Consider the following 15432-nt stretch of genomic DNA (forward strand, 5'->3'; position numbering starts at 1 on the left):
AGTTCATACATCTAAATGCTTCCAAAAGTACTAGGTTTCTGAGTCACTACACAATCTTCATTCAATTAAATCATGTTGAATATTGAGGGAACTTACCTAAATAGACCCCACACCACCGCTTTCTTCTTCATTGCGAGGTAGAATAATGCAGCGTCCAACGCATCATTGTTCCTTTGAAAAGAAGCTTTAGCAACCTAAACAATAAAACAGTCTATTAAATTAACCTTTTGATTAAACAATTACAACCACTTAAACAAGTAATTCTTCCCTACTATTTCTATGGCTGAGAGAAACTACGGCGATGGGAAAAGATGGCTCTCCCCTACACTCTCTAGTGTCTTACAGTGCATGCTCCTGAAGACAACAATTTGCATGCTGGTAATCATAACAATAATAAAAATAAGCACCTTTCACTTATCTCATTGAATCACCACAATCCATGAGGTACTATTATCCCCATCTCACATATAAGGTAACTGAGACACAGAGAGGTTAAATGAATTGCCTAAGGTCACACAGTAAGGGATAGAAGAGGGATCGGAGCCCTGGTAGTAATAAAACTGTCCAACATAGGAAACAATAAAGAAGGAAGAATGAATATTTAATACCTAACTTTTTTCTTGAAAATTAAACATATTATACTTCTTAATGTTTTATGAAAATTAAAATGTTAACTTCTACTGTATCTGTGATTTCACAATTGAAAGCTTTCAACTAATACTGATACAAGCATCTGTGAATAAATATCAATTATACATACACATATTTATAAAATTACAGACAAAAATAAAAGTTCCAGTTGTTTTTTATGTACTTTTATAAAAGCATATATTTCTGGTATTTTTCAATCAAATTTTGACAATTCTGAAGGACGTTCTCTCTGGCATTCAATTAAAATACAGTAGATTGAAGTTCTATCATTTTGAAGGGCTTGCAAGTTTTAGTTCTTAGAAATTCCATGAGAAAAACTCTCAATGAGCACATAATTCTCCTGTACTATAAGTGATAACCTCCTCTGAGACATATAACCAAAGCTGCTGATTATATATAGAACCAATCAACTCATTGTAAGTTTAAAAATTAAGTCAGTAACATATATGTTATAACATATGCAACATATATATATCATTTTGAACATAGTATCAAATAGACCATGTCTTATTTCTAGAAGATACTGAGACAACCCGTGCGAATCACTAGCTGAGAAGCATGATAATAGTAAGGGACAGTGGATGTTTTACCAGCTCACACTGACAGGTCAAACAGGGACTACTGAGGTTTGGGAGAGGGGAAGAGACCTAAAAATGCACCACAAAAATGCTTTACTCTCAATACTCTTTTATTTCTCTTCCTCCTTTTTAGTATTTTCTCTGCCTTCAATCACTTACCATAGTATTCCAATGTTTAATAAAATTTTAGAGGAATTTTTATTCATCTTCTGCTAAGGATTTAAAATATCAATCTCAAGGCAAAAAACTTACATAATCTTTTGACTTAATTTTAAGAGATAAATTATTTGTAGAAATAAATCATATGTATATATCAAAATTATTTAATTATAATAACACAACACTTCACTGACAAGAAATTAAAGAGATCTTTGTAGGCAAAATATGAAACCTTTTAGACAAAATATATGCTCTTTCTTTCCACTGCTTTGGGATATAAAAAATTTTATGCAGATACTGTGTTATTTATATACTGTGACAATTAACTTTCTCCATACACCAGGCACTAGATTTCTGGATGGTGTGAGAAAAATTCCTTCTGATATTTGTGCCTATTTTGAGAGAAGAAATGTGAATATCTTACTGGCTGCCTTACATGTAGCAGGAAAATGATACTTTTATACTCACACTTCAAATCACAGGACACTAATTAACAGGAAGAGGCCATAAAATTTGAGAACTACTATTATAGAGGCATAAACTCCTCTTGGGAGAAACACATTCATACTTTGCAAATGAAGTTATCACTAACTGTACTTTGGGAATTTCAATGGACTCCCCAAAGTAACCCACTTTCCTAACCCTGACAGCATAGAAAGGGCACAGCACTTATAATGGAAGAGAATTTGGGCTGGATACCCAGCCTCTGTGAGTCTTAGTTCCATCAGGTGAAAAATGGAGATGGGGCTGATGAGAAGATGAAACAATTTGTGAAAAGCAACTAGCACCAAACCCAGCACACAGCAGGTGCTCAGTAACAGTTTCTGCAACACTGAAAGAACTTTCAGCTTCCACTAACAAATTTTTGAACAATTTTTTCCTAAAGGGAATCTACCAGAAAACTAATTCCAAAAACCAATCTTAAAAAATGTATAGCATGTTTCATTTGCTGCCACGGGTACGTCCTTCAAGTGTACACAAATCAAAACTTTTTATTGAATGTTATTTTAAGTGTGCACAGGAAGTTTGCTGTTTCTTAATCTAGCCATGCAGAAAATCCTTTATGTAAAAAGAATGATTTTTCTATGTAATGCATGTAACTGATAAGAATCTAAATTTACTTTCTAAATTTAGATTTTTGTAGTTTCTTAAATTAGAACACATATCAACACAGCAGGAAATATTGTTATTCCATAAATATTATAACCTCAGTATATATATAGCAAAAGACAATTGATATACTGCACAACACTTTATAAAAGTCAAGTTTTGGAATATCAAAAAATTTTAAGAAACTTTCTAGATTTCAAGACATACAAACTAATTCCCCAGAACAGTTTTTCTGGACGATACTATCTTTTCTCCTTCAAGGTTTTTTTTTTAAGTTCAAATCCAATGAAGTAAAGTTACCTTTTCAATGCATCTTCGAAGAGTGTTAATATTCCTGACCCACCAACCTATTCCCATAGCTCTTAACTCAGACCACTGAGGGTCTCCTCTCTGAATTGCAGGAATCCTACTAATCAGTTCTTCCTCAGCCTCAGAGTGAAAAGCCCAGGCAAAATGGCAAGTAGACACACCTAAATTAGAAATACAAACAATTTTTCACATAGTCATGTATTCATTCATCCTGGAAAGAATCTTCAGGCAGAAAGCAAAGAAGAAAAGAAGTCTTTCATCATTCAGGATTTTGTACTGTATAAGCTTATAAATATCAGATAAGTGACAAGATACACAAAATCAAAATCTCTATCTTTTCCCCAAACATACTTGCTTTTGTTCCCCTGCAAAATCAGAAACACTAAAACTTACACATTGGAAAGAAAGATATTTGAGTATCAAGCCATTCCTATGTGCACACACCAAACTTAACAACAGTGAAAAAGCTTTGGTCAGTCAAAGTTATCTTGGTCCGTGTGCTTGGGTTGGGGTGTTTCCAAGTTCCACTTGCTTGTGGATCATATCACGTTTTTTTTTGTTGTTGTTGTTTTAAATGATTTATTTATTTTTAATTGTTGTTCAAGTGCAGTTTTCTGCCTATTACCCCCATCCCATGCCATATCCTTTGGTGCTGAATACTAAAACCATATCCTTTAATGCTGAATACTAAAAACTGCCCTATTCATTCCTCTGGACAAAGAACTAAATACCACTTTAAAGGAAGCTCTAAATTTCATGTGACTTCCAGGGAATAACAGTCAAGAGGCACATTCCTCTGCATTTAGCAACTTGTTTTAAAGTACTTTACAGCTGTCTAATATTGATGAGATATACAAACTCTTTTTCACCCTGGTAGAATAGAAGGCTGACAGGGTATTTAGGCTATATTTAGAAGCAACAAAATGGGTTTAGGGACACCATCAGACTTGGAAGTACAAATGAGTTTATCAATAGTTAACTACTGAAAACACTTTTATTACTCCACTTAGAGCAGGTGAACAGCAAACAGCAGATGAACAGGGGAGTGGACCACAGAGAGTGGTAATAGGTAGTGAGAATGCTGGGAAAACCCTGGCAAGCCTAGAAAAGAAGACAGGTCAAAGTAGCCATCTATGTGAACCTTTCTTTGGTAAACAAAGAAATGTTGGGGGTCAGTGACAGTCACTGTACAACACAGGCCTCTCAGTAAGGCCATCTATATTACTACATATAATTTTTTTCATAACAACTACTACACAAAGTTTAAAGCTTTTCTAATAATTACTGCTTCAAAATAATTCTTTTAGAAAGTATAGAAGGAAAAATCTATTATGACCATTATGAATAATAACCTTGTCTTTCAAATTTCCCATTGCTAACATTTATATACACCTGTTTTGAAATCATCACAAAACTAATGCATCAAACCTTGACTGCCACTATAAATTTAAGGGGGAAAAATGGACAAATTTTAATAACATCAATTGGTAGTTTTTCAGAATCTAAAAGACACATTAATTTCTCACTATTTAAATCTGTCTGATTGAAGAGATAATTATTAAATAACTAACACATTGCTTTAGAAATTGCTATTATATATCAATACAAATGCATTCTTTTGCTATACTTTCATACTATATAAGACTAATAGCAATATATTTTAATCTATACCCTTAAATAAAATTTGACTGATTAAATTTCTGAAAATACACAGTCATGACAAAGGAATTAAGCTAGGAGAGCAAGACTAAAAGCAGTGAGTGCATTTGGAAACCTAACTATCTGAAGTGAAAAAAAGTATTACAAAGAGAGAACGGCGGCACCAACAGGCTCATTTTTATTTGCCTACCATTGGCAACTTTTCTTTGCAGTGTATCTCTGTTCTTCTTGGCTTTTCTATCTATTTATTGGCCACTTACCTTTTCCCTGAAAACTGTTCCCAGGACCATTACCTACAATACCAGTCAGTCCCTTCTCATCTCCAATCTTTTAACTGTATCAGGGTAAAATGGAATTTGCCAAAGGTTTAGAAATTTATGGCATTTTAAATTTCCCTAGGCAATGTACAATTGTCATTAAGTACCAGTTGATCATGATTTAAAACTACAATTTAAAAGAACATCAAGATGCCATATTTTTAAACCTATCCAAATGACACAGATTGTTTAAAATGGTAATAAAGTATTGGCAATGGGTTAAGATTCGGCCTCATCAAGCACAGCATCTAGGAAGGTAAACAAGCACAATCTTTCAGACTGTGACGCTATTTATCAAGAGTTAAGAATTTTCAAGCCCTTTGATTTAACAACCCCACCACAAGAAAACCAACATGTGGAAATAACCAGATATATACATAAATACTTATATGCAAGGTTACAAGGTGAATCACTACAGTGATAAGTCAAATAAAAAAACAAAAAAATTTGTTTCAAAAACAAGTAATTGAATATATGAAATAGAGTTTAGACACATGACAAAATATTTGACTACCATATAGAATCAATATTTGCAAAGAGCAATTATTGAAAACACAGGGTACTGGAGATAAGAATAATAAGCAGCCCTGGCTGGTGTGGCTCAGTGGATTGAGCTGGTTTGATTCCCAGTCAGGGCACATGCCTGGGTTGTAGGCCAGGTCCCCAGTGGGGGGCACATGAGAGGCAATGCGCATTGATGTTTCTCTCCCCCTCTTTCTCCAATTCCCCTCTATCTAAAAATAAATAAATAAATGAATGAATAAAAATCTTAAAGAGAAAACCTCCTAAAAAAAGAACAATAAACTGTAAAGCCAGGTAAGCTAAGTCCTCCAATACTAACACATATTTCTTGGGGCTATCTCCAAAACGCTGGTTTCCAAGGAACACAGTCTAATAAAAATGCACTGCACTGGAATTCTAATTCCACCTCCATTAGTGAATAGCCTTATATTTTGGGCACATCACTTTAAACTCTAGGTTCAATTTTTTAATCTATATATAATAGAGTTGATCTAAATGCTTATGTCTCAAAGCAGCATGTGTGGCAGTATGCTGGGAGCATGCTAGATTACTATACAGCAAATATTCCTGAAACATCAGCTTTACTTGTGAGTAAATAACTTAGAACACAATGCCCACACTAAAATAAACATAAATAATAACACGTGAGGCAAATTCACAGAATTTTAAAAGAAAAGGCATTAGATGTCAAAGAAATTCAGGACCAAATTGGGTTACAATGTCAGGCTTATCAGGTTTATTGCCGAGCTACTACAACTTTACTGAGCAAAGTCTGAGAAACTGAAATAAATGAGCAAAGTCACAGAACAGAGCTGAAAGACACAAAGAAAAATGATAACTGGGTACTATGTGACAAGAAGGTCTTAAGTCTAGCGATAGGTATGCATATGATTTACCTCATGCTTACACACAAATATGGATCCACCACCTCTATACTAAGTAACAGTTGTGCAAAGGTTCAAATGAGTAATTAAATACCTTGATGAAGCAGCTGCACTCGGTATAACGGAGGCAGTGATGTCAAAAGGCATGTGTGCAAGCGCATAGCTAAGAGGTATCTCAAACCACATTCGTCTAAGGTGTCTCTTCCTGTAACGTAAACAGAAAATATGTTTAAGGAAAAAGGAATGCAACAGGTCACAAACCAATCAAAAGTTAGAAAATGATAAATTTAGTAATGATAATTTACACAAAATGTATAAGTAAATTTTGAGTGTATTCCATCGTGAATACTTTAATATCTTTATTAAAATACCTTTATAAAATATATAAATTCTAAAACTCATTAAAAGTGGTTGGGGAGCCCTGGCTGGTGTAGCTCAGTGGATTAAGTGCAGGCCGGCGAACCAAAGTGTTGCCAGTTTGGTTCCCAGTCAGGGTACATGCCTGGGTTGCAGGCCATATCCCCAGTATGAGGTGTGCTAGAGGCAACTATACATTGATGTTTCACTCCCTATTTTTCTCCCTCCCTTTCCCATCTCTCTAAAAATAAATAAATAAAATCTAAAAGAAAAAATGGTTGGGGAAATATAATAACCTATTAATACAGGTAACAGTATTTATAGCTACTCATAATAAATAAGAAAAAATCTTGAAAGCCAATAAAAATATATTAACTATAGTAAGTTAGGTACAATTTTGAAATATATACCCTACATAAATTCAGATGAGATTTCAAGACAGAAACAATATAACCAAGAGAAATAATTTATTATATAATTAAATAGGTAATATTTTGTAGGTTGTTTAGCTCAACTGAAATATAGTAGTACTATCACCCTGGCTGGCATAGCTCAGTGGATTGAGCGCGGGCCTGTGAACCAGACAATCGCGGTTCGATTCCCAGTCAGGGCACATGCCTGGGTTGCAGGCCGGTTCCTTGCAGGCTAACTACCAGCAGGGAATGCACAAAAGGCAACCATACATTGATGTTTCTCTCCCTCTCTCCTTCCCCTCTAAAGATAAATAAATAAATTTAAAAAATCTTTTTAAAAAGAAGAAATATAGTAGTACTATCAAAGATTTGAAACTTAATTCCCCAGGCTAGTGTTACACAGTTGAACCATAACCTTGATTCCAGAAATTTACCCTTAGTTAAAAAGGTATGAAAGTGTAGTAAGTTTAATCAAAACAATAACCACTGTTGGATAAATGCATTAGAAGTATTGATAGCACCTAGCCCAGTGACTACCACTTAGGAAGTACTAGACTGTTGACTCAAATAACATTTTCTGGACGAAAATAAAACTTTTGAATCATTAAAGTTCAAGTTCCAGCTCTACTTCCCATTAGCTATTTCATTTATCTATCCATCCATCCATCCATCCATCCAACAAATTGAGCACCTACTACATGCAAAGCATAGTTTAGGTACTGGGGATTTGGCAATGACTAAGGCAAAGTGCATATTCTCATGGGACTTACANGTACTATCAAAGATTTGAAACTTAATTCCCCAGGCTAGTGTTACACAGTTGAACCATAACCTTGATTCCAGAAATTTACCCTTAGTTAAAAAGGTATGAAAGTGTAGTAAGTTTAATCAAAACAATAACCACTGTTGGATAAATGCATTAGAAGTATTGATAGCACCTAGCCCAGTGACTACCACTTAGGAAGTACTAGACTGTTGACTCAAATAACATTTTCTGGACGAAAATAAAACTTTTGAATCGTTAAAGTTCAAGTTCCAGCTCTACTTCCCATTAGCTATTTCATTTATCCATCCATCCATCCATCCATCCATCCAACAAATTGAGCACCTACTACATGCAAAGAGTAGTTTAGGTACTGGGGATTTGGCAATGACTAAGGCAAAGTGCATATTCTCATGGGACTTACATTTTAGGAGACAGAGACAAACAAACAGATAATATGTCTAGTAGAAATCAATGCGATGGAGAGAAATAAAGCAGGATTGAGACAACAGGAATATTGTAGTTGTATTTTATGTAGTGTAACCATGGAAGAACATTCTGTAAGATGACATCACAGCAGAAATTTGAGGAGGTAAGGGAATGAAAACATGCATAAATCTAGAAGAAGAGTATTCTACTTGAAAGAAACAATTTGTGCAAAGACCCTGAGATAGGAACGTGTTTGTGGGACAGCGAAGATGCCAATGTAGCAGAGTGGAAATAAGTACAGATCACAGAGGGCCTTGTAGACCACTGTAGGGATTTGACTTTTATTCTACAGTGAAGTAGGCATCCACTGGTGTGTGCTGAGCAGAGGGGAGATTTAACATGATTTTGTTCTAGAATAATCACTGGTTCCTAAGTTCTTTACACAGAACGAGGTAACAAGGATGAAGCAGTTTAGGAAACTTTGTCAATAATTAGGCGGGAGGTAACAGCGACTTGGACCAGAATGGTAACAGGAGGGGTGATGAGAAATGACTGAATTCCAGATATAGTTGAACTGACAGCATTTGTCAGTGAACTGGATATGAGGTATGAAAGCAGAGTCAAGAATGCCTCTAAGTTGTCTCCCCTGAACAAATGGAAGAATTCATTTACTTAGAATCCATTTACTGAGATGTGAACTTACTTAATCTCTGTGCTTCAGTTCCCCACCTGTGAAATGGAGACATTCACTCCTGCCTTATCTACCTTTGAAAGTCCACTGTGACCAGGATGAGCCATTTTTATAATTGTACAGGAATATAATTATATTGTACAGCCAATGATATAGTTTTATATCAGGAATTTTAAACTTTTTTTCACGGACCGTGGCATGCCTACTTTCTTAATATCTCAGAGTAAAACCTGCAATATATATTAAGATTATGTCAAAGGCTTAAGGTTATTCTGAGAAGAATGTTGCTCTATTGCACACAAACTCATAATAGACTTTTAAAAAAATTAATATGGTTAGAAAAATAGGTCATCAGTAAAACCCTCCAAGGCAGGGGCGTCCAACCTTTTGGTGTCTCTGGAAGAAGAGTTGTCTTGGGCCACACATTAAATACATTATGACACACAATCACAAAAAAAATCTCAATGGTGTTTTAAGTAAGTTTACGATTTTGTGTTGGGCCACATTCACAGCCACCCTGAGCCACATGTGACCTGGGGCAACAGGGTGGACACCAAGGTCTCTAGTTATTTTAATCTACAGAGAGGAAAATGTTGGGAATATATTATAAGGGTATCAATCTCTACAAAGATATATATTCCAGGTGTCTTTGAAGAATGGTCTTTTTTCCTCAAATTTGGAAATTCTGTGAAGTAGTTAAAGTACAGGCTTGAAGGCAATGATTTATCCACATATGAACACCAGTTCTGCCCCTTACTACCTGTGCAATCTTAGCTAAGGCACTTACTCTCCCTAAGGATCAGTGTCTTCATCTATAAAATTAAATACAATAATAGCTACCTACTAGAAGATTATTATGATAACTAAATACGATAAAGTGCATAAACACCTGGCACACAGCAATTCTGTTCACTCCTCCACAATATTTATTGAATGAATGATGAATCATTTTTGGTTTCCTTTGTTGACATCATTTACAATCAGAACCATTATCTTCAACTATTTGCATAAAAGAGGATAAAATCTAGTTTCAAGAGGCAGCCAAAAATCTTCTGGTTTCAGAATGAATTAAGCAAGATACACATTATATCAAAATACATGAAAATCTCCTTATTAAGAGACTTTTTATAGAAAATTTGGTAATTGTAAAAATTATTTATACCTAGAAATGGTAAGATGAACAAGCTGAGCTCATGAAGTGCCTATAAGTCTAATGGTTTGTTGTTAATAGTAACATTAACAAATGGGCCATTATTATGACAAAGGTAAACAAATAAACCATAAAAGTCAATCTGAAAAAGCATAAGACTATATCCAAAAATCACTCAAACATTTCAGTATGAAACTTGAGGAATGCGCACAGATACCATGAATCCATGAAGTCACAAGTCATGGCCTACCCCAACTGCCTGTTCTCTCACAGCTAATCATGTGGCCTTAATAGTAACTCTACTGAAGAGGTCTTTTCCCTGCAAGGTTTAAAGAAAGACTGCAATTTAATATGTGAGTCACTACTTAGGGAATACAAACGGTTCTACTAATGATAACTTTATAAATTTTTAGTGAGAATACCTACCTGAGTAACTCTTCTCTCTGCTTTCATCAAGCTCAGTACTGGTGGTAGCCACTGTATCAGCCAAAGCTACAAGGAACATCTGCTCCAAACGGGTAAGGCCTGGCAGACTGGAGTGCATGAGATGACTTGAAAGTACTCTAGCATGTTCTTGGCCAAAGTAAGCTGGTCCATACTGGGAAAGATTTATTACTTTTGATTTGTTTTCTCTCTTTTCTGGCTCTAAATCAATATCATCCGTTGTTATATCCTGTACTTGGAACAGTTCTGAATACTGGTCCTCTGGTTGACTTTCAGTATGATCTTCATAGCTCTGTTTTATTTTTGTACTTTCTTCTGAAATTCTGTAGGTTGTGTCTTGATCTGCAGCCAGCAATGCATATAATGGGAGTGGAGGAATGGAATCTATCTCGGTATAATCTCGAGTGCCATCTTTTCCTACAGTGACTGTATCCTTTGCTGTACTGCCACTTACACTAATGGTTCGAGAAAGATGTCGCTTAGTTCCTTCTCCAGCATCAGCATCTCTAACTATTGCAACCTCACCTGCAATGCATTTTACTAAATGGGAGAGGATAGCTTTAGCCCTGCGAACTTTTCCTAAATCCATCAATTCCAACAGTTGAGTTGGATGATACTGTGGGAGAGTAGGGGAAAGTACGTGTGCAGCCTCAAATAAGCCACCATCTTGAACTACAGTTGGTGAACAAAAAACATCATCAGCAACAACTGTTCCTTCAACAATACTTTTTCTTGACAACATATTAGATTTAAAAGCAGAATGATCCTGTATTGCAGTCTCTTCTACATCAGGACTATGAACTTCAGTGTCTCCAAATTTGACAGCATGCTTCCACTGTGCATATACGTGCATTTCACAGTCCATTCCTACCACCAATATTCCATCTCTTACCCAAGAGAGAGACACAGGCAGTGAAGGTGTACCATCAACAGAAGATACCAAATCTATAGATCTGAGAAGAACCCATCTGGACCTAACTCCTTGTTTGATACTACCACCTAGTGGTAAAGTAATGACAGCAACTCCATCCTTACTGTTGGTTTGTTCAGTCACAATTCCTGAAAGCCGCCCATACATGAAGATATTAGCACCAACCCCCACTGTGAGAATGTGGGAGCCATCTTCTTTTGATACCCAATCCAAATGTACCAAATGCTTGATATTCGGAATAAGATAACTATCCTTGCTCAGAAAGGCATCCGATTTGCTATACACAAACAGATTACTGTCGACACTGATTCTTGAATCAAGTACACTCCCAACCTTGACCAAGTCGTCAAGATGAATTGTTTGTTCTAAAACCCACTCTGACCCTCCCGTGGATTCACATTCAAATATGCAAACATGCATGGAAAATTCTTTGGAAACAAAACCGTTGTGTTGGATGGGTTGTTTGTAAGCCACTGCAAGGCGACCTGTGTATGAACAGCTAACAGCAACTGGTCTTCCCACAATGCTCACTGTACTGCTATTATCTTCTCCTTCATCATTCATCAAGGGCCATCTCCTCCAGTGGTAGGTTTCCTTCTCATCACTTTCACACTGTAGGTTAGTTTCCATACTACATTTCCAGAAGCGTACTTTATTGTCAGAACAAGTTGTAACTACTAAATAAGGTGCAAGGCACACTGGATAAATTGAAGAAGAACTCAGGTGACCTTAAAAAACAAAAAGCATACAGTCAAAATAACAGAACCACAAAATAATATGCTAATAATCAAATTCCAGAATGGAAGTCCAGTCACTATGAGCTTCCTCAGAATTACTCTGCAGTATCCCACTTTACTAGTGTCCGACACTAAATGTCCATTGGCCATGGTATCTATGGAAGTATTGAACAACCCACTGGTGAAATCCAAATGCACAATAATAATCACGTAATTTTTTAGGTAATTAGGCTTAAATGAAGCAAATATTTCATTAAAATTCAAGTCAACCATTAATAATGCATCTGTTATCTGCTGTAATTTTTATATGCCTTCACCACAGCATGCCTCACTGGACTTTCTTTCTCTATCTTTTATCACTTTCATCATAGTTGCATAAGTAATCTTTACAATTTGCCATTCCAATGTCCCTAATGTCCTCTCAAATAATCCAGACCCTAAATCTGCCCCTGTAAAATTTTTTTCAGACCGCTAGAGCTCACCCTTTTTACCTGTTTTAATCCATGCTGTCTTAGCACTGAACCAGAACCCTCATATTTATTCTGGGCTGCCAAAGGCTAACACTGCCCATCTACCATCTTATATTTGAGATATGTAGTAGTGATATAATAGTACAGATGTAATAATATAGGGATAGTAGCAATTAAGACGGGTCAGAAGACCTGTACTCAAGTTCCAGCCCACTGACACCTCCTTAACAGTGGAAGCCACTTAAACATCTGAGCACATTCCACCTAAGTAACAGGAATCATGTTACTACTTCTTTTGAAATGTTACTGTCAAATAATATATCTGAAAGTATTTTCATAAAGCTCCTGAAAAATAATTTATTATTTAATGCCAACAAACTTATTTAAGTCTATCCCAAATTTACCAAATATTTTTAAAGATTAAAAAACTGACCTGGATCTGCACCTGCCACAAAAGCCCAGCGTAAACTTTTTTAAAAACATATTTTATTGACTATACTGTTACAGTTGTCCCATTTTTCCCCTTTATTCCCCTCCGCCCTACACAACCCCTCCCACCCATATTCCCCCCCTTTAGTTCATGTCCATGGGTCATACATATAAGTTCTTTGGCTTCTCCATTTCCTACACTATTCTTAACCTCCCCCTGTCTATTTTCTACCTACCATTTATGCTGTGTACCTTTTCCCCCTCTCTCCCCCTCCCACTTTCCCAGACTCTTAATGTGATCTTTCCAACTCTGAATTCAATTCAACCCTGTCTCAGGAATAAATAAGAGAATACTCAAATTCAAAATCATCCACTAGTAATTGGAGTAGTCTTGAACCTCTAATTTCAGTTCCCCCAAAATACTATTCTAGGTACTGCTCTATTACAATTCCCCAAGTGACAGGTCATTTAAAATTTGTCTTCCAGCTTGCCCTCCAAACTACCTTATCCACCTTGTTAAAGTCAATAGCATTCTACGCTAGCTGAACTCTAGTTTTGTATCCTACATTTTTTCACCAAACTATCTGGCAACTATAGTTCAAACATGCATAATAAAAATGAGACATGATTAGCATAATGTGAATGATAAGCCTTGATTTAAAAAAATAAACACTGATTTGCAAATGAGCATATTTGTGCTTTATAACTGTGCTATCATAATATTCCTATTTACAGGAAATCATAGTGCAGGCAAGAAACCTCACATTAAAATATTTACAACATCTGCCCTAGCTGGTGTAGCTCAGTGGATTGAGCGCGGGCCTGCGAACCAGAGTATCGCGGTTCGATTCCCAGTCAGGGCACATGCCTGGGTTGCAGGCCAGTTCCCAGCAAGGGACTCACAAGAGGCAACCGTACATTGATATTTCTCTCCTTCTCTCCTTCCCTTCCCCTCTAAAAATAAATAAATAAAATATTAAAAAAAAATATTTACAACATCTTCTGTCGAACAGATTAGATTTATCACAGAAAATATTTCTTCTAAAGACGTTTTTAAACAGATAGAAGCCAACTCTTTATTTCAACGTCAACATAGCACATTTTAGAAGAGTTCGTGCATTATATCCATTGAAAATCACTCTGAGCTACAACTGCGTGGTCTGAAAGTCACCTTACCTGCTGAAGGCGTTGCTCTTATTACTTCCACTCCTTCTGGAAGATCAAGAGGCTGGCTATACACCAGCCTAGAACTCAGGATAAGTTTACTGGCAGTCTGAAGATTGGCAATCGATGAAGAATGCGGCATGGGGCTCACACTGGGGGAGGTTTCTGGAGAAGACTCTACACTCTTCTGTCCTGGGACTGAGAGTAGCTTCTCTGATGAGACACCTTCCGAAGCTTTAGCTTTAAATACATCACAAAATTATGAAATATAATTACTATCATCATTATACATGTGAAGCAAGAAAATTTTGTTACCATTTAAGAAACATGGTTTCTTAAAAGTACTTTGGAAAAAAGGTTATTTTCAGATTTTGCTCAGCTACCTTGATAATTTTTTTTAAAAATTTTAAAACTCTTTTACTCTTTCTTAGCATCTCCACTACAGCAACAGTGTCAGTGAAGAATCACAACATGTAAAAACTAGAAGACTTCTGGTCAAGGTGGAAGCATAAATAGACATGGCTACCTCCTCGCGCAACCACATCAAAATTACAACTAAAATACAGAACAACCATCACTCAGAATCATCAGAAATCAAGCTGAATGGAAGTCTGACAACTATGAAATTGAAGAAACCACATCCACTCAGACTGGTAAAAAGGGAGGAGACATGGAACGAGCTGGTCCCTAACCCAAGTGTGGTGGATAAAAATAGGTGGACATCTCGGAAGCAAGGAGTTCCAGCTACACACTATGACCCTTGGCCCAAGGTTCCAGTGCCAGGAAGTTAAGTCCCCACAACATTTGGTTGCAAAACCTAGTGGATATTGAGTTGGAAGAAGAAACTGTCGGAGCCCCAGGCAGTTCCTCTTAAAGAACCCACACAAACTCACCCACTCAGACACACTCCCTCTGAGCTCCAGCACCCAGGTAGCAGCATGAAAGGCATCAGTGACATACAGGGAGGAACTGAAGTATCTGGCATTGAGGTGAACAGAGGCCATTATCCCTTTTCTAAACACTTCCCCCACAAGTCATCAGGCTGGTGCCATATCTGAGACTCCATCAACCTGGTTAACACTGTTTGATATGACATGAAGATCCCCAGAGACTCCACCCCACACAGCTTACAAGCCCACCCAAGTGGCTTTTTATATGAAAGGCTGACCTTGGATCATGCTGCACAACTTCCTAAGTCCTCTCAAGCAACAGCTGGCCTCCGGGAGCCCTAGACTTAGAACTAGCAGCAGCCAGCTAGACTCACA

The 15432-nt window shown here is 36.6% G+C and overlaps 1 protein-coding gene across 2 annotated transcripts in view; it reads right to left on the reverse strand.

Moving 5' to 3' along the window:
* Positions 1-15432, reverse strand: part of DMXL2 (Dmx like 2) — a 133178-nt gene that overhangs the window by 33540 nt on the left and 84206 nt on the right. For both annotated transcript variants that reach the window (XM_037054633.1, XM_037054632.1), the window contains exons 17-21: positions 14180-14407; positions 10419-12095; positions 6284-6394; positions 2799-2968; positions 97-194 (exon numbers count right to left, since the gene is read on the reverse strand). In XM_037054633.1, coding sequence (XP_036910528.1) covers positions 97-194; positions 2799-2968; positions 6284-6394; positions 10419-12095; positions 14180-14407 — 2284 coding nt within the window. The remainder of the gene's footprint in view (positions 1-96; positions 195-2798; positions 2969-6283; positions 6395-10418; positions 12096-14179; positions 14408-15432) is intronic.

Source organism: Sturnira hondurensis, unplaced genomic scaffold (genome assembly GCF_014824575.4).
Source record: "Sturnira hondurensis isolate 20B ecotype Veracruz unplaced genomic scaffold, ASM1482457v3 Scaffold0008196, whole genome shotgun sequence".
NCBI classification, from domain to species: Eukaryota; Metazoa; Chordata; class Mammalia; order Chiroptera; family Phyllostomidae; genus Sturnira; species Sturnira hondurensis.